Source organism: Cervus elaphus, chromosome 11 (assembly GCF_910594005.1).
Source record: "Cervus elaphus chromosome 11, mCerEla1.1, whole genome shotgun sequence".
NCBI classification, from domain to species: Eukaryota; Metazoa; Chordata; class Mammalia; order Artiodactyla; family Cervidae; genus Cervus; species Cervus elaphus.
In genome coordinates, this window is record NC_057825.1 from 40,603,950 (window position 1) to 40,627,605 (window position 23,656).

Genomic DNA, 23,656 nt, shown 5'->3' on the forward strand with positions numbered 1-23,656 from the left:
ATTCATCTAATTTTGAAAAACCCCCAAAATAGACTCCTCCAGATTTGTGAGGAGCTGAAGTGCTATAACCAGTAGTTCTCAAACTGGAGTGTGCTTCAAAACCCCTGAAAGTTTTTTCAACAGATTGCTGGGCCCTTTCCCCAGAGATTCTGGGGTGGAGTTTGAGAATGTACATGTCTGACAAGTTCCCAAGTGATGCTTGATTTGTGAGTCCAGGGACCACACTTGGATACACCATGGCTGAAAACTCTGTTGGAGGGAATTTTGGCCCCAGCAGGCATGCTACAAGACTGAACACCCCTTCCAGAGAGATGACATCTGTTACCTCAGTGCTGTTTTAGAGTGCGCTGGAGTTGTATTCAACAGGAAACATCAAGGGCAAGGCTCGCTAATACCCTCAGCTTCTTAGGATACTTTCTTGCCCTGCAAGATGATCTGACCAAGGGATGGGTGTCAGATCTCTAAAAGCACTCCTCTGGTCTTCACTGAGTGCAAATTTAACCAGTGGGGCAGGACAGGTTGGCTGTGTCAACAGTGGCAAAACCAAGAATGTTGACAGGATCATTCAAGGAGAAAAGAGGAGGGCATGGAGCCATGCTCAAGGGAAAGGGGATGAAATTGGCTTGAGATTTCCAGATCAGCTATTTCCATGGTCTTAAATCTCAGGTTCAATCCCATGTTTCTTGCCAGGTAGGAGGTGGTAAAATGTTTACTGAAGAAGGAAAACGAAAAGCAAAACCTTCTAGAATTGGTAAAGCTGGTGTTCATTAACATTTAAAGAGGTAGTACTTTTTATATTCCAATAAGTCTTTTATTCTTTTGGATAAATTTAACAGACAAATTTCTCCTTCCAATTGTACTTTCTGTGAAAACAATACAATTGATTTCAGAGAAACGTTATTTCCAAATTAGGTTATTTTTTCATTTGTGTTTTAATTTCTTGCTTAGTTCTCATCAGAAATCCTGTGAGCTATGCATTTTAATTTATAATTAAATAACCAAGTAATAATAGAACATTACTAAGATGCTGGTCATAAAAGGGAGTACTTTAAAAGAAATATGTAAGGACAAAACATGGTGAAGAAAATAGAGAAATACAGGTTAATTTTAAGTTGAAATTTGGTTCTTAATTTGCCATTATTACAGTTTCAGCTCAGTTCCATAATAATTGCCCAGCTATGTGCTAGTAATTTAATAGACATGAAAGAACCTCACAAATTTTTAAATGTGGGAAAAAGTGCATTATAATTATTTAACATAAGATAATGTCACTACCCTTAAAATAGTTTGAAGTACCCCTAGCAGCTAGCCATCTGATTGAATTTTTTCATAACCAAGCGTCTTTTCTATAGCAGCACTGACCACAGCCAGCAGACACTATGTCAACCATTTCAAATGTTCAGGCATCTCAGATAATCCACACTGATGGCACACATTGAATAAACCCAGTCCTATGAGAACCATCTAAAACTTAAATGTGGCTTTCATAGCCATGACGCTAACCTTTCAGCTACACATTCAACAATACCAGTTGTATTATCAGGGTTCTCCAGAGAAAGAGAACTAGAAGGAGAATACACACACACACACACTCTCTCTCTCACACATACGTGTACACACACAGACACAAAAGTGAGCAAGAGAGAGAGATTGAGAGAAGGAATGAAGTGAAGTGAAGTGAAGTCACTCAGTCGTGTCCGACTCTTTGCGACCCCATGGACTGTAGCCTACCAGGCTTCTCCATCCATGGGATTTCTCAGGCAAGAATACTGGAGCGGGTTGCCATTTCCTTCTCCAAGGAATAGGTTCATGCAATTGCAGGGACTGGAAAGACTGCAGTCTGCGAGGCAGGCTGCAAGTTCAGGTAAGAGCTGATGTTGCAGTTTTGAGGTGAATTTCTCCTTCGGGTAACCTCAGTCTTTGCTGTTAAGGCCTTCAACTGGATGGATGAGGCCCACCCATATTCTGGAGCATAATTGACTTTACTCAGAATTGACATGTACACACTGCTGTATTAAAATGGATAATCAACAAGGACCTACTGTATAGCACAGGGAACTCTGTTCAATATTATGTAACAACCTAATTGGGAAAAGAATTTGAAAAAGAATAGATACATCTATAGGTATAACTAAATCACTTTGTTGTACAACTGAAACTAGCCCAACACTGTTAATCAACTATATATACTCCAGTATAAAATAAAAAGTTAAAAAAATTAAAAATAAATAAATTTTAATCACATCTAAAAAACACCTTCACAGCAGCATCTAGACAGGTAATTGACCAAATAACTGGGCACCACCATCCCGTCAAAGTGATGCATAAAATTAACCATTGCATCCTCTCTCCCTTTGGTGTCATTGATATGTCAGTTAACATTCCAGCCACTGCTAGGGACAAGGACTTCATTCCCTGTCTTTATGCTTGAGATTTAGAGTCACACTGGCTGCTGGCCTGATTGTTGAATCCAGGAGACAGTCAGTGAGTGTGCCTGGCTGAGTCCACACAGAGCTGGTAGCAGACCCACTTGCCTGCAGAGTCTGACTTCTGAACTCTTAATAGCAATGACTCAGTGAACAGGGCAGAGATAATTTCTCAGGATTGCCTTCATCAGCTTCTAGACCTGAATTCCAGCATGCAGGATTCCAGGAATTCCAAGCATGCATGCCCCTCCTTTACTGCTTTACCTTTAGGGTCACCCCATCAGTGCTGTCTCTTCCAAGCTGTGTGACATCAGTCTCCATTTTGGCTTCAGTCTCCTGGTTCACAAAATGGGGCTAATATTACCTACATCATAGAGATGCTGTGGGGTTTAATAAATGTGGTTATGAATTTAAAGCATCTGATGAAAATATCCAATTGATAGTAGGTGCTCAATGCAGTTTCAAAATTTTTGAAAATTTTTAGGCAGTTTCTATCACAGTCTTGGCTCATTTGGGGTCACTTCTAGACAAGTTTTCCCCCCACAGTTTGTGTTAGTTTAATGAACTGTTAGCCCCAAAAGCAGAATTTTACACCTCATCAGTTTAAAGATAAATCATTTGGGCATATTACCTGTTGAAGAAATCATTCTCAGGTTCATTGGCCTCTGCATCTTACTTCCCACCCTTTCTAAGTTTTACAAATCATCACCTTAGGTCTGCCCTCTCCAAATTCTTTGGGAGCAGTTTTCCATCAGCTATGCCTACCTAATTCTAATTCCCAGGTTTATGGTGTCTCTAATTATTCACAAGGAAGAGCTTGTCAAATCCGGCTTCAAATGTTTAGTGACCTTGTTGCCATGAGCAGACTCTGGGCTGGTGCAGGACTTGCCAAAATGCAAGACTTGCCTGTCTTCAGAAGCTTCCACCAGTGGGCAACAGGAACGCCACAAAGCAAGTATAATGCAGCATGAACAGTGCAGCACGGGGAAGCAAGGAGGATCAGATGGCACAGAGCAGAGATATCCTATCCTCTTCTGAGGTTCAGGAAGGTTCCCCAGGGGACAGAATGCCTGAGTTTAATGTATAGGAGGAGAAGGATTTAGCCAAGCAGGGAATGCAAAGAAGCTTGTTAACTTCAGAGGAAAGAATCCATTCAAAGGCAAGGGAGGGGGAAGAGATAAGATGGCTAAGGAGGTGTCCAGCTTGTTAGGGCCAGATCCCAGGGTACCCGTGGGGCAGTGGACTGCACAGGCCCACATGAAGGATATGAATGCCATGCACATACTGCTCCATCACACGGCACACCAAGAAGAGCAATGGAAAGAGTTTACACAGGGAAGTAACTGGATCCAAATGGCATTTCGGAAGATGACTAGAGCCTTGCATGGAATGAGAGAAATATTTCTTTTCAAGAAGATTTTCAGTGCCACAACTTAAGGCAAAGAAATCCGGTAGAAAATCCATGACAGAAGATTTCTTTACTCAAGGGCTAGATTTTAAAGATGCTACAATTGGGAGGAGAGGTTACAACATTCTCACAGTGAAACAAGAAAAAGGAGTCATAGATTTAAGAGTTGAGTGGGACCTTACAAGGCCACCTGGACCGCGTTCCTGTTTGGATATAGCCATGGTTGTTGGGCTGGCATAATGGTGCCAAGACAGCTGAGGCTTGGGAATTGGCGTGACTGGCCCACGGGATAGAATCACAGGTTGAAGGCCAGGACGTTGGTTTGTGCTGTGCCTGGAGACCTCTGTCTACCGCAGACCTTTGCCAGGACAACATGGCAAGTGGAAGAGAAACAGAACTGACAACTGGCTTCTTCCTTCAGATCTGCCAGAAGGGAACAGAGCTGTATTCAGTTTCTTGATGCACAGTCATGTCAATATGATCCTTACACTGGGAATTTTTGTTTTGTTCTCCTTTTTGGAGAGTGATAGCCACGTGGGATACTCCATCATAGGCTCTCTGGGACAGAAATGTTTCAAGAGGTTTATTTCAGGAAGAGAAGCATTTGCAAAGGTGCTCTTATTTTCTTATAGATTTCTAAAATTCATCAGGTCTTCTCTAGTGCTCTTGCTAATTCTAGAGTGTCAGGAAATTAAAACAAACAAACAAACACTAATTTCCAGAGGAATTAGCCTTGAGTCATTTTCCGGAGCTAACCTAGCCCTATTAAGGGGTCAAAGTGAGTCAGATCTGGCCAAGAGAAGAGCAAGGGAGGCATTTTTGGAGGGGAAGAGGAAAGGAACCATCTAAGCTAAGAATAAATATGAAAGACTGAAGCTGCAGAGATGGACGAGGGTGTTCTCTTGTCAAAACGAAGATAAGACCATTCCTAACAATAGGCAGGTGCTTTGTTTCACTGTTCAATAATCACAGTTAATATTTATTTAGTTCTTATTCTGTATGCAGCACATGCATTAACTTATGGGAGTCTCACAGAAATTCAAAGAGACAGATACTATTATTGTCCCCATTTTACAGGTGAGAAAACTGAGTTGTAAAGAGATGGAGCAATCTGTCTACCATCACAAAACAAGAAATTAAACCCAGGGAATTGGGCTTTTAACCTGATACTGAGAAGAGTTGCATTTAGCTGTAGTTCATTCTTGTTTTCTTAATTTATAATTTATATGTATAGTAATATATAATTTATAATTATATAATAGATAATATATAATTTATATGTAAATTATATAATTTATAACAAATAATAAATTCATTATTTTTATTCATTAAAATATTAATTTTATTAGTAGTTGCAAACAGGATTTTAAGATCATTTGTTCTGAGTTGAAAACCCATGCCTTGGCCTTAATTCACATCTGGGGGAATTTTAATTCTTTGGTTGTGCTTCTTTGTGGCCCATATTATTTTCAAAAGTATAATTGGAAAATATAAAAATAATTATGAATACTGGCTTCTAGATTAAACATCTGTTTAACTTGGGCAAACAGATCAAATTAAGGCTGAATCTCTTTCTTATGAAAATTTTACTTCTTTTATATGTAAGAGTTTGTTTTTATTCTTGTTGAACTCCAGGATTTAGAAGTAGACATATTTATTTAGTTTGGCCCAGATCTAGTATGTGTTTCTTGGTCTATTCTTTTTAGTTTATTGTATCTCTTAATCTTCTACACATGCAACCAGAGACCTCAGTGATGAGGGCACTGGAAAAATCTAAACAAACAATAAATTCTGGCTACATGATTCCCTATAAATGGAGTGCTTAAAAAATAATGATTGGAAACGTGATGTTGAAGTGATCAGATCTTTATGAAGTCACCAAATTATAAATTTCCAATGCTTGCCATAACTGGTAATATTTTTTCTTATTTCCTGAAGTATTTGTGATCAGTATTTTGTACATGATAAAAACAAAATAGTTCCTTGTTTTAAGAAGTAAATGTGATTCCGTCTTAGATGGTTCAAATAAACCTAGAGGCCGTGATGATTTACTGTGCATTCTGAAGATTCAGTTACAAGCCTGTTCTTCTTGGTTGCCCCATTGGAGTTCAGAAAACTACATCAGTCTCTTTCCTTGGCACTGACTGGACACCCTCACAGGAAGTGTCTCTGAATTTCCACCTGGCACAGACCTTGGGTACTCAGGGGACACCTGGTGTCCATCCTCAGTGGGCCCTGGTACTGGGAACAGCACCCCAATTGTCAGTAGTCTCACCTGGGATAGAACTTTAACTGATTTTCCTGATCCTGGCTCTCCTCTTTTTCTTGTGTAGTCTGAACAGTTTAGTCATTCCTTGAGTGATTATTAAGCACCTACTCTGCTTTAAGGGTTGAGGAAAGGATGGGAAGTTAGAAAGACAGCCACTGTCCTCAGAGAGCTGATGGTCTGAAAGGGAAGACACAATAGCAATAAAGCATGAAGATAGAAACACAGTGTACACTGGAAATGCATAAAGAATATAAATAACGTAATAAGTACACTAAAACAGGGGTCCCCACCGGGAACCGGGCTGCATAGCAGACGGTGAGTGATGGGCAAGCAATCACAGCTTCATCTGTATTCACAGTTGCTGTCCATCATTCATATTTCCACCTGAACTCTGCCTCCTTGCAGATCAGTGGCAGCATTAATTCTCATAGGAGGAAACTCTACCGTGCCTGAATCTTCTGGAAACCAACGGCACGCCACCCTCGCTCCACGGAAAAATTGTCTTTCACGAAACCCATCCCCAGTGCCAAAAAGACCAAGATGATTTAGAAGGAAGGCAACCAAACTGAAGCAGCATCCAGAACCTCTGCTGTTGACATCTGCTTGGTAAGGTGGCTTTTTCCAATTTGAAGATAGAATTTTGTGGTCCTCAATTCTCTGTAATGCTAAAAGTAAATCAATAATAATTTCCCCAGATGTTAAATATATTTTCCTAATAATAAAAGCAGTAACACAAGTTTGTTAGAAAGAACTTACATAGCACAGAAAAAGTTTATTAAAGGAAACAGTCCATAATCCAACTGAGAGATGGCAACTTTGACTCTCTGAGTCCCTGTAGAGTTGGTTTTATACTGACTGTAGGCTGCAAAAGAGATGCAAACGAGACAGAAAGAGAAGGGATGCCACAAACAGAGAAGTGAAAGTGAAAGTTGCTCAATAGTGTCCGACTCTTTGGGAGAGAATTCTCCAGGCAAGAATACTGGAATGGGTAGCCTTTCCTTTATTCAGGGAATCTTCCAGAACCAGGAATTGAACCAGGGTCGCCTGCATTGTAGGCAGATTCTTTACCAATTGAGTTATTAAGGAATTCCAAACAGAAGCAAGTTTTCTGTTACCTGTTCCATCAGTTTGACTTCCCTGGTGGTTCAGTGATAAAGAATTCACCTGCCAGTGCAGGAGAGGCAATTTCAATCCCTGGGTTGAGAAGATCCCCTTGAGAAGGATTCCCTGTATTCTTACCTGGGAAATCCCATAGATGGAAGGAGCCTGGCCGGCTACAGTCCATGGGATCGTAAAGAGTCAGACACGACTTAGCGATTAAACAACAACAATCACTTTTACGGTATTCTGTTGGCCATTACAGGACGACCACATGAGAATAAGAATACAAAAAGAAGGAAGTGATTCAGATTTTACATTGAGACCATAAAATCTTGCAGACTGTCTATGACAGAGTAATTTTTATGAAGATCCAAAATATATTTGTAAAAATCATGTCAGAAAACCCTTCATGAGCTGCTACTTAGAAGAAAGTTTACACATCTAGTAAATTTGAATGGGCTGCCCTGGTAGCTCAGCTGATAAAGAATCTGCCTGCAACACAGGAAACCCTGGTTCAATTCCTGGGTTGGGAACATCCCCTGGAGGAGGGCATGGCAGCCCACTCCAGCATTCTTGCCTGGAGAATCCTCATGGACAGAAGAGTCTGGCGGGCTACAGTCCATGCTGTCACAAAGAGTTTGACAGCGACTAAGCACAGCACAGTCAATTTGAATATTCACATGTCCTACAATTTCATCCCTGAGTTTAATTCCCTAGTGAAAGTCTTTCAGTCATTCACATGTGCACCAAAGCACATGGAGTGAGAATGTTCCATGCAGCAGTGTTTGTAATAGAAAGCAATCAGTAACAGTCCAGATGCCCATCAATATAAAAAATAATAAAATTAATTGTGAGGTGCTGGTATAATAAAATGCTATATAGCAGTGAACCTGATGGAATGAGAGCTACACATCAGTCCAGCTGCATCCATTGAATGAAGAAAGCAGGGCACAGGTTTGATATGCTTCATAGTAAATTTAAGAAGCACATCATATACTAAAACATTATGATACTTTCAACAAGAAAACAGGAATTAACAGATATGAAGCTGTCACTATGCAACAGGCACTATAATAAGCATGTCGAGTTGTTTTCATTTAATTCTTACAACAGGTAAAGTGTTAAAGTTAGGCTTTTTCCCCCTTCATTTGCCAGATGAGAAGGCTTGAACTTAGGACATATGGCTACCTATGACTGATGTTCCTGTATGGCAGAAGCCATCACAATACTGTAAAGTAATTATCTTTCAATTTAAAATAAAATTTTTTTAAAAAATCATTCTCCCAAGGTCACATGACCAGCATGTCATAGAGCTAGGATTTTAACCCAGGCAGCACAATTCTGGAGCCAGCTGCCCTAACTGCTAAATTAAAATTTGTTTTCCCCTAGATTTAGCTCTATGTGTCATGTGATAAAATGAAATGCTAAATTGCTGGAGTGCTGGAACGATGTCTTAATGGATAACTACTCCTGGCATAGGTGAATGAGCCAACTCATCATCTCTCCAAGCTCTCCCTTCTTTCTGCACTATGCTCTGATGATGAAATCACCCTCACTTTTCTACCAGAATTTCAGGCACCTCTCCTGTAAACACCAACTGGGTAACATATTTAACATTTTTATTGAGCATTTACTGTAAGTCAGGCATTTATTTAAGTATGTGGAAGCACTAACTCATTGAATATTCATAGTACCTTCTGTGGTAGATGTTACTATGATGCCCACTTTCCAGATAAGAGGACAGGCTTTGGGAAAACTGTTGCCAGCAATTAGACCACTTGTAGGTGGCAGCACCAGGATTTAAACCCAGGCCTTCCAGCTCCCAAGCCTATGGTTGTGTCCTTATCTATATGCTGCCTCACATAAAATATTATACCTAGAGTAAGGGTAGATAAGCAAAAACTGGCTAGTGAGCTATATCAAACATAGAGACCTCACTGATATTCTAAAGAATTTCCATTTTCTTAAGGTGCCAAAAAAGTGTACTGTTTAACATGTGTACTAGGAAAAACCAGGATGGCTTCATCTTGGAGACTGTAAGAACAATACAGTTGCACTAGAGCTTTTCATTGAAGTATAGTTCATTTATAACGTGTTAGTTTCAGATTTATAATAAAGTGGTTCAGTTATATGTATATACATATATATGTAGCTTTTTCAGGTTCTTTTTCCCTTATAGGTTATTATAAGATATTGAATATATATATATTATAAGATATTGAATATATATATATATATAAGGTATTGAATATAGTCCCCTGTGCTACGCAGTAGGTCCTTATTGTTTATCTGTTTTATATAACACAGTTTGTATCTGTTAATCCCAAGCTCCTAAATTCTCTTGAGTTTTTAGTTTAATTTTGTCACAAGTTCACTGTCTCATTTGAAGCTAACAAGACTTAATTCAATTAACAGCATTGCAGGCATTTGATTCACATTTACTTTAAGTCATTTTTAGGGTGAGGAATGCCATTTTATAAATTAATCAAAATTTGGGGAGGAGTCCCACTATATGTGAGACTCTAGAACAAAAGATACAGAGTTGAAAAATATACTGTCTCTGCCCACAGGCGTTCACAGCCAAGTGGTTACAGCGTTATGATGACAGTGCCTGTCATTCAACTATTCAGCATGTTAGATTCTGAAACAGGAGAAATACACTCTACATGAGACTAACTCAATGTGTACTGCCTTAAAAAATAGGTGACTTTTGAACCGAGATACACAAGATCAGTGCCCATTACTAGGCAGACATGGAAAGGAAAGGCATTGCTGGTAGGGGGGCATGGCATGGTCAGAAGTCTGGAGGCTCAAGAGCAAATCATATGTATAATTTTTTGCCACCAGAGTGCAGATTGCTTAGGGGGATGTGATGGAAAATGATCCTAGAAAGGCTAGTTGGCAGGAGATTACGAAGACTTTGCCTGACTCCATAGTTAAGCTTGAGGGCAACAGGGAGGCAAAGACTTTTACACAGGAGGGTATCATAGGTTTTATTTTATAATGCTAACTTTGGTGAAGCGAGGAGGCTGGAAGACAGGAAGGAGAGAAAATAGCCTGAATGCTGTTGTAACAGTTAGGTGAAGCAATACCAGAGGTCTGAACTAGGCTGCTTTATGAAATAAGTAGTATTTTGGGACCCATTTTACAGATGAGAAGATCAAGGTACAGGGGAGTAAAGTATGTTGTACAATGCTGTGTGCATGCGTGTTAAGTCACTTAAGTCATGTCTGACTCTGTGCGACCCCATGGACTGTAGCCCACCGGTCTCCTCTATCCATGGAATTTCCCAGCAAGAATACTGGAGTGGGTTGCCATTTCCCTCTCCAATGCAATGCTGCACTTCTGGTAAACAGAGGAGCCAGATGCAGACCCAGGGAGTGAGACAGTAATGCCCCCTGCACATGCCACGGTTCTGCCAAGCCAGCTGATGATCACGGCAGGTGAGAAGGGAATGAACTGAGGCAGCAAGAGAGAGCCTTGAGCCTGAACTACAGACTGGAGCAGACGATGGTGCTCCCAGGAAATATCACATGGATCACAAAGAAGCAGGTTGGGCGAGAAATCAATGAATTCAGTCTCAGATATGGACTGCAGGAGTTCTGTGATAGCCAGGCCATGACACCAGAGGGCTGTTGAAAAGGTCAGGCCTAGGCTTCAGGAGAAGTGTGGACAGAGAAAATCAACCCAGACACAGAATACCCTGCTGAATCGACACAGTTCCACCCCAGACCCACATCCTGAAGAGGAGAACCTGAGGCCATAAGAGGCAGTTCAGACCCGAGGACTCTGGGGTCACACTCACGTTTGAATTCTAAGCTTAAATCTTTGTTCTGGGAAAATATGCCTTCACTTCTCCAACCAGAGGTTTTCATTCATAAATGGAGATTACAATACTTCATTTGCCATATTATTATAAGGGTTATCCTCCAATTAAAAATAAAAAGTTAAAAAAAAAACTACCCATCAAGAATGAAAAAAAAAAGATTAATATGTATCTAAAGTACCTGACAGGTTGCTTTCCAAAAGTAAGTGCTCAATTAGTGGTAATCATTATTATGATTGTTTCCATGTAAGGATTTGTCTAAAGTAAGGCTAGAATGTAGCAAACAGTCTGGGCAGCCAGCCCAGTTACTCTCTTGGCAGTTTTTCCCATAAAATTCTCCTACCTACATGGAATTGTCACTAACATTTCAACCCAAGAAGGTCTTTGGAGGAATATGAATTAGGCTTTAAAAAAAAAAATCAGTTCTTTATCTGCCAAAAAAATAACCTAGAGAAATGAGATAAAAATTCTATATATGAAAAAATTTTTAATTCTATATATGTACATGATAAAATTTAAAATATTGATTGAAAACAAAGCAAGTGCCACATTTCCCAGATTCTTCTTTTTTTAATTTATTTTTTAACTTTTAGGAAAACAGCTTTACAATGTTGGTTTCTGCCGTACAACAACACGAATCAGTCATAATTATACATATATCCCCTCCCTCTGGATCCCTCCCTCACCTCCACCATCCTACCCCTCTAGGTCATCATACATTTTCTAGATTCTTAAGTGACTGAGGCAAGAGTGTGGTGTGGCTCATCACCTCTGAAGTAGAATCAGGTCAGATGAATAATAGAAGGTATGTTTTCAGCCATGGTCACCTTGTTCAAGACTTTCCATTATGACAGTATATTTGTCCACAGGGGACACATGTCCCAAGAAGGATAGTCTTTCTGGAATCATAGAAAACTTTGAGATTTGAAAATTCAACAGAAAAGACTTGAACTTGGTAATAAAGTAGAAACGTTAAAGATTGAAGGCCATGTAAGCATTTATTTATCACTTTGTCATTCCCAACTCCTTCAGACATATTTTATTTGAGGATTCAATGTGGTGACTAACAGCATGGTTATTTAGGAAGAGACCTTTAGGTCTGAAAAATTACAGTAGAATAGAATTTCTGGGAAAAGGACTCATTCACTGCACACACACGCACACACACACACACACACACACACAGCATACATACACAAAGTTCAAAACACACACCAATACACTTAAGAAGGAAGAAGGACATCGGAAATAAATAAATGAAATTTATTGTTTAATTTGATTGCCTCGAAGATAATATGTTCAGCAAGGATATGAGTATAACCAATATGGAAAAAGTTAAAAAAAAATTAAGAGGAGGAAGTAGTGCCAACCTCATCCTTTAGAAATAAGGAAAGATGTTTCAAGACAAAAATCTTTTCCACTCCTCACTAAAGATTCTTGGCCTGTTCAGTTCTCGTCTCAAGAGCATGGCTGCAGAACATCAGATTCACTAGTTCTTGTTCCTTCCAAGCGCCCGCCCCCCACCCATGCTTATCTGAATATATAAGCCTGCCCTTTGCTCAGATTTATGGGTCGGGCCAGAGCTGTGTGTATTTACAGTGTTCTGACCTGAAGACCCTGGGCTGAAGGAGAAGAGGAGGAAACCAGGCCCATTCCATAAACAGAGACAGATATGAGGGGGAGGTAGAAGGCCTTGCTAGCACTTAACATTTTTAACTATTTGGCCAAGCTTAAGAATTAGTGATTAGATTAGAGCAAAAGTAGAATGAGAGACCGGAGTGCAGACTTGGTGGGGGGGAGTAAACTGTATTTTTGGCCTAGGTTGGGGGATGGGAGTGGGGTTAAATGTAATGTGGAAGGTCTGAGAGAAAATTGATAACTCAGATGCAGAGGGAGCTATAAAATGCTTTGGGAAGGCAGAGGGTGTACAAAGAGGAGGATATAAACTGCCTTCAATAAGTTAGAAATTTTCTCCAACCACAACTTGCATTTCTTGTGTGAAGCAGGACTGCTTGCATTCTTTAAACTGTAAAGGGTCATCGAAGAAAAATCTCCTGCTCCATGCTTAAATGAGAACACATTGCCATAGATTACCAAAACCTAATCAATTGTGAGTTGAAATATTTTTCTCAGGGTCTGGTGGCCACTTGAAAGCAATTCCATTTTCAAACAGGAGTGCTTGGTAAAAGGGACCACCCCCATGCAGAGCTCTGGTCCACATGCCAGTTCAAATGGGAAAGAGCATGCAATGGACTCCAAGCTGCTCGGCACCCAAAAACTGAACCGTACACCCCCAGGGCGACATCTTTACCCATAAACCAAATGTGAAAGTACAACTTCTCTCTGGGCCATTCTCAAATAACCTACTTGCTGGAAAAACTTGAGTGCATGCAGAAAAACTGGCCTACTGACTGACTAAATTAGAAATAATCTGGCATCCATAAGTAAAGTCTACAATATTCACTGGAGACCTCCAAAGCAAAGCAACTGGGACAACACAGTGACTCATCCACAAATCAATTTACATTGCAACAGAGCAGAGAGCTGTGGTGTATGTGATTTAACCCATGATTGGAGAATTTGTGAAATACCATGGAATGGTTTTCTTTTGCTCATTTTAATATCAAGCAATCGGGTTCATACGATGTTCCCTGTTAGAGCATCTGCTAGAATGATATTGCTTGACTGGACTATTTTCTTTTCTAAGGTATGCTCTGGATCCTGAAGAGTATTCTTACTATTCTAAATGGGTTTGTGTGACTTGGATTAAACTAGCACTAACAGTTGCATGAGAACACATGTGTGCTTAGCACTGGTTGTGGCACTTCAAAATGTTCATTTGTTTCTGAGGATTACATTATTATTAAAGTCATGAGTTGGAAATAAAAAAGAAAATTGACTCTACAACCGAACTTTGAAAAATGGTATGATCCAAAAATACGCTGAAATGTATATTTTCTACTTATGTTTGGCATTTTCTGTTCAAAATTAAAATTCAAAGCAGTAGAGCTAAAGAAGGCATTTGAATTATTCTGTCGGTGCAAACTGAGTACACAACAGTGAAAAATTGGGCCAAAGGTGATGAATGGGAAGCAGCTATCCTAACCAGGTTGCCTTTCTAAAGTCAAATGAAATACGTGATATTCTAGAAAACTAACTTTTTATTACTATCATTTTTTAACTTTCCCCTAAAATAACACAACTTCTGCTTTGTCAATAATGCATGCTCAAAACAGATGCAAGCGCATGATGAGGATTTGGGAGGAATTTGGGGACTACTCCATCGCAGCTAAAATGCTTTTCTGTGTCATTTCTGTTGAGATCCATTTGCCTGGTGAAATCATTTTTTTCTCTAATATGGTGTGGATCGCAGCAACAGTTCAGATGTAACCATTTAGGAGCAGAGGCCTAACTCAGTATGCCAGAAAAAAAAAAAAAAACATGCACCACAAAGAGCATTGAGATGAATGGCTCTATTTTATGAGCCATAAAAGTTTTATTCATCTTGACACTGAAACAGGTTTAGGCAGTGAGTTGACACGCCTTAAATAAATAAGTGGAATTAATTCCCCAGCCCTTGAAACAATAGCAGCATGCATGGAGCACGGAGAAATGCCCCATTGTTTCCTGTGGCTGCCTGATATTGATATTATTTGTGTTTTCTGTGCTGCTGCCTCAGGGGCCTGGTTGATCCACTTCAGATTCATCCCCTGTTTTATTAGAGGTTGAAAAAGGTTCAAGACCTGTTTGTACCACAGCTCCCACCGACAGCTAAGGAACCAGTTTGGCGTCTGGTTTGTCTGTTGTTTTACTGCTGACCTTCAAATCAACTTTAACCCCTGACCTCCAGAGGCATCTATCATGACAAGAGGCTGTTTAACACAAATGGTGCCCATTTATAGGGGAAGAGACTCAGAAGATTTCCTTTTTATGAAGAATTTAGTTTTTCACCCCTCTTTTCTCAGTCACCACAGGTGAAATCTCTCTCAGCAGCTGGCTTATGAAATAATGGGAAGGGAGGCCTTAATGAGCAGAAAGCACCCTCAGCTGGAGATAAATATATGCAAATGAGATGCACAAACAAAGGAGCCTGGACAGAGAAATATCTGCAATTCCAGCAAAATGCTGCCTGCAGCTCGAAGATGAACAGCTTTGATAAAATGGTAACAAAAAGCACCTTTTTATTCTCCAGCGTGTTTTACATTGCAATAGGCCATTGTCATTGCAAGCCAGTGGAGCATGCAGGGGTTTTCTGCACTGTTTCAGAAAACTGTTTAAACATTTGTTTTAAGGCATTCATGAAATATAATCAATGGACTGCTTCTGTGTTGTTGTCATGATTTTTTTTTTCCTGAGTGTGTTTTAGACGTGACTGTCCTTCTTTTACCTGTTGGTCTTTTCATAGTTTCATAGGCCTGTCTCTTTTGGTGACTTTTTCTTCCACAGACCAGAATGATTTTTTTTTTTTTAATTTCAGTGAAAAGAGATTTCAAGTTAATAACTAGTAGGAATCCGCTTTGAGCCACCACAGAGCAACACCCAACAACTAGTGTTAATGATGGCAATCAAGTGTGTAGAACTAATTCAGAGACAGGCATGTAACATGCTGATTTTAATAAGCTTTAAAAAGGCAATCTCTAACTTTTAAAAGTCTCCTTTTAATTCAACCGTCCTTGGTTCATATGATACCAAAACAAACAAAACCATTAAAATATGTTTTCAATATATAGCCACAGTGTTATTTGATGGTATTTTCAATTAGCATTGTGTTGGGAAAATATTGATTTGATGAGCTTTAAAAATGGAAAAGCTAAATTCATTAACCTATTTGTGGGGGGAGGGGGATAGAAACATTTTTTTTTTTCTCTTCAAAGGAATTAAGCCCCAATCCCAGTCTCTTGCCGGAAGACAGGCTGGACCCAGGACAGAGAAATTGCTGCACGTGAACATATGTATGATGCTTAGGTTAATAATCAAAGCAGTTAAGGTGAGAGATGTAACACTAGACACTTCACATGTATCCAAATACCATCACTCTAAAAGCTCTGCAATATTTGGTTCTTTCATTTATAATCCAATCTTCACATTCTGAGTAAAGATGTACAGTCCTTTACTTAAATTATTTCATCTTGGTTGCCTGGATTGGAGCAGAGACATTTCTTCTGAGTACTGTGGAGCTTTCACATTTTATGTGCATTTCATCAGGCAAATGTCAAATTTGCTAATAACAAGAAAATCTCCTCATTTTTAATCATGCCACTCCTGTTGCATGGGTTGGGGGTGGGGGGAGGAGGGAGTGGAGGAGGAAATATAAAGCACTGAGCAGTCTGACCAAAGAGCAGAAGGAGAAAATGTTTCTTTGGGTTTGGAAACGACACATGCTTGGTTATCTCCATGCCTGCATCAGCACATCATTAAATTCAGAAATTCAGGAGTTAACAGAAACTTGGTTCTATTAGAGATGCTTTTGCCAGCCCAGGTTTGAGGCAGCATAATTACGCTCAACTGCTGTTGTCTGGAAAGGGCAAACAGCATCTTAGGCACAGAACAATGAAATCACAGCTGAGATTTAGGTTAGCAAAAGCCAGCTTCTCTAGGCTTTTATGATTCATTATTTCCCATTAAATACAGTATTAGAAGTGTACACTAGATAGCTCATGGTTGCTGCTCTCGGAGCACATTATCTATATTACACAGGTCTGGGGAGCAGAATTAGAAAACTTTGGGGGAATGAGCAATATGTGTTTGCTGATAGAAGTACCATATGGCTCATCTTCTTCAATTGCTTTCATTGCGACTCTGATGCTGGAGAAATTAAAGTTTTATTTGATGTGGCACAGCTTAATGAACTGTCTTCTGTTAGGAAAATTGAATATGTTTCCTGTTATTTGAGCACAGAGCCTCCATGGTTTGGCTGATGAGGGATGCATTATGTATTGTTTATTTAGCATTTGGAAAACAAAAGCAAGATATTGAAGGTAAAATTGATTACTGCTGGATTGCATTATATAATCAAGTTTTATCCCTTTAAATTTCCCTTTACAATCCTTTGTTAATGTTTTAATATGAGATTGTTCCAGGTTTTTGTCCTTCTGAAGTACAAAGAGCTTGTTTTTTTTTCCCCTCAAGATACCTTTATTTGTAAACAAGTCACATGAAACTTGAAACCTAGTATTGCTATATTTATAGAGTTTGAAGAACGATATTTGGGAAAGATGAATATAATTCAATTTGTGTGACTCTAATGGCAAAACTTCCAAGTGAGTCCCCAGTCAGCTTTGAGAGAATCTAACATTTGCTAGCTGAAAGTGGAATGTCATTTTCTTTTGTTTGGAATAGACCACTTAAGAACATGCCTTATGAGAAGGAAGAAATTTTTGATATTAGGAAATACAAACCTCAAAATATCAAATTTTAGATTTTCAAGTTGGTTGTCAGTGAATGAAAAGTTGGACTCAACCTGTGAATTTTTTAAAAATGAAGTGTACATTCCATGAATTTGATATTTTACTAAATATGATTAGAGAAAACATAACCAAAAATATACTTACATGATGAGAAAACTGAAATGTCACCCATGTGAATGTTCTCTACTCCCTGAAGAATCTACAAAGATATACATCGAGCATTTTGTTTAATTTCCCCTTTTTTGTTCTGGATCTGATTGTGTTTTAGACATAAAATCTGAATGATCTCTAGAAAGACTGAAAGTAAGATCATCTAATCATTGTGTCTCTTTCATTTTTTCAGTGAGAAATATTCCTCGCATGGGCTGGTGACTCAGACACAGATCTGCAACAAGCAACTAGGATAAAAAATAGTTAAAATGAATCAACATTTATCTGGAATATACAGTCCTGACCTTAAAAAAAAGTCATTTATCTTCTGTGTCCTGTGATGTTTTGAGGATTCTGGCAAATATGGCAGTTAAACAAACTTCTCTCATAATCTAAATACTGTCTGTTCAAGAGAGGCTTCCAATGTTTATAGCCCATAAGTAAAGGAAAAAAAAAAAAAAAACCTGGTATTTAACCAAGAATAGTGCTCTTGAAAATGTCTTCGAACAAAGTGTTTAAGCAAAACTTTGGCCACGGATATTTTCAATTCCTCATTCTTCTTCTGATTCCTTTTTTCAATGAGCTGTTTTCACATGCCATCATTTCACTCCTTTCCTTGAAATTAATGAATTCATTTCAAAAAATGAACGCCTGACTAGTGACCTGGTCATACAAACTTCCTTGAGAAACAGTTGAGAAGAAAACATCACATTTTTATGAAGCCCATCTCCTGCCAGGGGCCTCGGAGGAGGAACACCATTATGCATTGTTATCAGCGTGGTGTAATTTGACTGTTGACAAAGTATCCGTGGCAGTGAGAATGAGCGCAGTTAGAAGTGTGGCGGATTGTAATCAAGAAGATGCTTAGCTGTGCAGCACTGCATCTTGAGCAGATTTGAATCAACATTGCCTTAAGGGGACACACACACACACACCCCAAAAGGAAAAAAAAATCCATTAATTTTTAGAGGGAAAATTAGAGTGGCACTTGATGAAGCGAAATTTGACATGTGTTAATTGCTCTGCAGCTCCCCTAATTAGAGATTTTCAAATTCTTTTACTGCTGTCACCATGATGGCACATTGTCTTGCCGGACAAATAGTGAAACTGCAAATTCGTTTGATCAGGAAGTTTTACGGAGGAAGATGGGACTGTATCCTTGAGCCCACTTCCAGAAGGTGGACAGCTGGAGAGCAAGGAGGAGTTCTCAGCTCTACCTTCAGCACAGACAAAAATATGCTTATTACAATAGTTTCAGTCTGAGACTTAATGTAAAGGAAGCAGGTGCTGATGCGATTTCCTTAAACAGATGGAAATGTTCCTTTGGTACTCATGCCTCTGTTTCCAGTGAAATATTTCAGGTGGAACAAAAAGTCAGCAAGATGCTACATTACATACACATTCTCATATTTCTACTTATATTCTTCAGAAATTGGAGACAGGCAGATTTTGAAAGGCCGTGTCATGTTTTGCCCAGGTCTGAAGTCAGAGGCAAACAGCACTTTTGATCCCCTTCTTAATCTTAAAGTAATTATACTGCTGTTTGGCCCCCAGCATGGCATCAAATATGATATCATAATAATTTTGGTTTCCCTTTTCAACCCCTCTTGTCTAGCCCTTGAACCTCTCTTAATTCATTAACATATTGAATTTTTTTCAATTTTCCATTTTCTTGCAATAACAATATTAATGCTGGGGTGAAAGCTTGATTGGAGCTAAATTACTTGTTACCTGCTGGCATTTATTTATATGGCATTGAATTATAAAGCTTTGCTATTGTCATGCCTTGGGCGAATTGTTTATGACACCAGTAATAGGAGTAATTGTTATTGTTGAAATTACCTGTCAGCTACCCATAGCAGTGGCCCTTGTCCCACTGACAAATAGTGACAAGGGAGAGGTATCCTCCATGCGTCCCCCTGATGGCTTCTCCTCTGATAATAAGAAGTGCAGGGCCTCTGATAATTTGCCTGTCACTGTTGAGTGCAGCTCAGAGAGAGTTGGCCAAATTGTTGTCATTCACTTTGACAAAGACAGCAAAACGCTCCTGTGCAGGAGGAGGATTATCAAAATAAATGAAATCGCTTACACCCCCTTTGTTTGTTTGGCTCAAGAATTGCCTGGCTTTGTATGAGGTTGTGAAATTAGGGTCCAGTTCTTCTGGGTATACTGCTGTTCATTCTAAGACGAGGATCCCAGACAAGAGAGGGCATTTTATAAGACCCACTGTTTTGCAATTTACATAGGTCATGAAAAAATTATATTCTGATATAGAGTCAGTAACACTGTAACAAGAAGTCTAACCATGTGGTTGGATACCTTAGTTTAAAGCATATGTAACATTCACATCTTTTTCTCTTCTGCCTTCCTTTAATCCCTCTTTTTTTTTTTTTTTTGACCCACTCAGGCATTCAAATTCAATAGACTTTCAAAAAATGCACACATTTCCTGGTTGCAATCAGGTTTCCTTTAAAAGTGTGGAAATCTGCATCTCTGACTCTTAAAGCCTTAAAAGATTACCCAGTCAAATTTAGGATTATTATTTCAAATGGCTGCTTCCTTTCCATAAGTTATCTTTTATTTATATAATATCTTCATGTGTAAAGAGAGAAATGAAACGTAGTTCCAGGTATGAAGCATCAATTATCACAGGCTAACAGAGGAAGCAAACTGACTCTGTTATTGCCAGAGCTCATATATAAATATTTGCATTTTAAAACCCCTTGGTTGCAGCCTGTGAACCTGTCATAGAGGAGAGAAGGGGAGTGGAGAAGGGGGGATGATGTCCAGGGGTCTCCACATCTGAAAGAAATGGGCTTTAAAGTAATCAAACCTCTGCTCTTGTAAAAACCAAAATCATTCTCACCATTTCACAAAAGGCATCATTTCACGCTAGGAAAATTCTAATTTTTAAGGGGCCTGTGAGGTTACTGCTCATAGGTCTTCTTGACAAATGCTTGTCATTATGAGAAGTTGCAAAGAGAAGAAAAAAAAAAAATAACTAGGATAAATGTAAAATATTGGCTCCTTATAGGATAGTAATCAGCTGTTTATTGGTCTCTACCAGACAAGTAATGACCAAGCCCGGTGTTAAGTGCCAGCAACATTGCCCTGGGCCCTTCCCTCCTAACACCGGCCATTATCTGATTAAAGAACCTCCAAAGAAGTCACTATTGCATAATTTTATGGGCCTAAACAGCACGCAGGTTGGCTGGCAGGAAAACTACCTAGGAGGGTTGATAAACCAACAGTGAAACCTGATTTTATTTACTCCACTCACACCTTGCACTCTGAAAGGGTTTCTGAGCATCTCAGACATTGGTGACCACAGAAGACAACTAAAATTGTTCAAATAGGAATTGCATGAGAGGTGAAGGAGCCAGACAGGGAGAGGCAAGAAAAGTAAAATTATCTATCCCTTAAAATTGTTCACGAGCTGCACAGTTTGCAGTAATTAACAGCATCGTTACAGGCAACTAGACCTTGTCTTTGGTGTTTGGTATTTCAAGCAGGTAAGTTTCTAGCAGTGCTAAAATCATACATGCAATGATATGATGATAGGAATAAAGTGTTTCTAGTTCTTAAAAATACTGTAGTCTTCTAAAGGCAACCATTCGCTGGTTAACTGTGCTGAATGTCTCTGATTAACAAGTGGAAGGCAGCGACATAATTAAGAGGTTATCTGTAGTCATAAAAATGCTCAAACCTGTCTTGGAATGTGATCCCTTTAACAGATAATTTTTAAGAATGTAGCATGTCCTCGCTTTCTCTGTCGAGACCCACGTTAGTGATCCCAGGAGGGAAAATAAACATACGTTTTTAAATGAAGATATTTAAAATGTACCCCATATTTCAGTGTATGGCTGTAACCTGGTCTTTTTTATGTTCTTCCTATAAAACCTAAATTAAGCCTCTTAGGAGTGGTTTTGCTGTAGGTTTCATCTAAAAACACAATACGTTTTAAATGATTCCAGTACTTGAGTACACGTTAACGTGTAATCTCTAATGTGTGTTCGCTCCCGTCCTCTTCCAGACTGCAGCTCTTCTAAAGGAATGAAGCTTCTTTAAAATTTAGCTTCATTTGAAATGGAAACTTTTAACAGATAGTAATTGCTCCTGTAGCTCTATTGATGAAGTGACTGGCAGCAAATCTTTTCTCCCCTCTCTCCCTCTCTCCCTCTCTTCCTCTCTCTCTCTCCCCCCCGTAACATTTTGAAACACCCATCAGTGTCAAAGGAAACTACACACATCTCCTTTGCTGCTCTAAATAAGGCTCAGCAATGTTAAGAAAAATGTCAGAAAAAGCTCAGTGGATTAAAGTAACATTTCTGCACCATGTCACCGAGAATGGCAGGGCAGGCTGGTCTGCATAATTCTGAAAGATATTTTGTGTAAAATGCTTACTCTATAAACGGAATGAAATTTTATTTGGAATGATTTAAGGTTGTATTTGATCACCTACAACATTCAGTTGTTTTTCCAAATCTCCTTAATACACCTTCGGTATATATTTCTAAAATTTAGAACAGTAATACACTCTTCTCTTTGTGGAATGTTTCTCCACCCGTGTACAGCGTTAAAATACATTGTGGACTCTTCAATGCACTTTTCTTTTCTTTTCTTTCTAAAATTCCTAGGATGTTCATTCAGTGAAAGCAGTAAAAACACTGGACTCTTACACATGTAAATTCATTGAACTAATCAGCCAGATTTCCCCCTAAATGAAATTTGTATATAACTTTGGAGATTTTCAGCACAGTTCATTTAGTCATATATTTTTAAAAAAAGCATTTGCATTTCATTCATGTATTGAAAATACATGACTGGTTGGAAGATTTTAGTTCGGTTTGTTCCCTTTTTCTAAAGAACAGTCGAGAATACAGTGGTGGTAAAACACCCAATAGTACAATAAGTACATAATTAAAACTCAGCAGTTAAAAAAGGAAAATACCTTACAAATGCAATACCAGATACCATTAGACGTGACAAGGCTGGTTTCACAAAAACAAGGTAAATCTCTGCTGATTTTAAATATAAACTTTTTTCAAAACAGGTTAAAAATGAATTTAGACAAATTTGTCTCTTAACCTTTAAAGATTTCCTGCCCATTTCTGTATGTCCTTTATTACATTAATTTTTTATTTAAATTACACCATTAACTGGATATGAATTTATCAAGAATACATGTATTGATTTATAAAACAGTACCATTAATTATTATAATAGCTAGATGTAGCTGATATTACAAAGCCATTTAAAGGTTTTTAATATAACTTGGACATACATAGATAGATAGGCATTATGGACAAGACTACAATTCAAACTGGCTACCAGCAGTTAATGAAATCCTTGATTTATATTCTAGTTTAGAGATTGATTATATTGTTGCTTTGTAAAACTATTTATATTATGCCATTTTTCAAAGGATGTCTCAATAAAAAAGCTAAATAAAATATTCAGTCAATTCCCAAAGCAGATTTTGTTTTCTATATTTTAAATGCTAGTGAAAATAATTGATTGTGTGTGTTCCAAGCTTTGTCATTTCCATTCCAGAGGTGGCTTTCCTGATGGGAGACTCGTTTGCAATGCACACTTTCACACACTCTTGGATCCTTGCAGAAACAAACCCCTTCTCTTTATTTCATTAGCCGCCCTCCCACCCCCAACAAACCCATGTATATTTCACGAAACCCACGCATCAGGACACGTAAGTCTTTTTGGCATCTTTTATGTTATGCATTTTTTTTTTCTTAAGGTTGTGGAAAACTGGGACTTACCCCAAAGCCGCAAAACAGGCAATCACGAAGAGAATTTGGGTAAGAATGCAATCTGAAGAGGAAAAAAAAAAAAATGAGGAAGAATATAAGCAAATAACAGTAACACTTTCAAATTACTTTTCAAATGGTAATTAGCCAACGAATAGATTGAAAGTTAAATTCTTTTCACATTGTACTTGATTTGGGTCTCCTAGTCTCTTTATTTATATCACTTTTCCTTGCCTGGCAACATATGTTACCGATTTATTATAGTATTTTTACTGTTAGCAGACAAATCTAAAGGCTAGCTGAG

The 23,656-nt window shown here is 38.7% G+C and overlaps 1 protein-coding gene and 1 long non-coding RNA gene across 4 annotated transcripts in view; one reads left to right on the forward strand and one right to left on the reverse strand.

The window, feature by feature from the left end:
• Nucleotides 1-23,656, reverse strand: part of LOC122703381 — a 227,991-nt gene that overhangs the window by 110,611 nt on the left and 93,724 nt on the right. For all 3 annotated transcript variants that reach the window (XM_043917639.1, XM_043917638.1, XM_043917637.1), the window contains one exon: nucleotides 23,365-23,416. In XM_043917639.1, coding sequence (XP_043773574.1) covers nucleotides 23,365-23,416 — 52 coding nt within the window. The remainder of the gene's footprint in view (nucleotides 1-23,364; nucleotides 23,417-23,656) is intronic.
• Nucleotides 12,227-16,669, forward strand: LOC122703382. The gene is made up of 3 exons (XR_006343469.1): nucleotides 12,227-13,530; nucleotides 14,996-15,193; nucleotides 15,905-16,669. It is a non-coding gene; the product is annotated as an uncharacterized LOC122703382 (long non-coding RNA).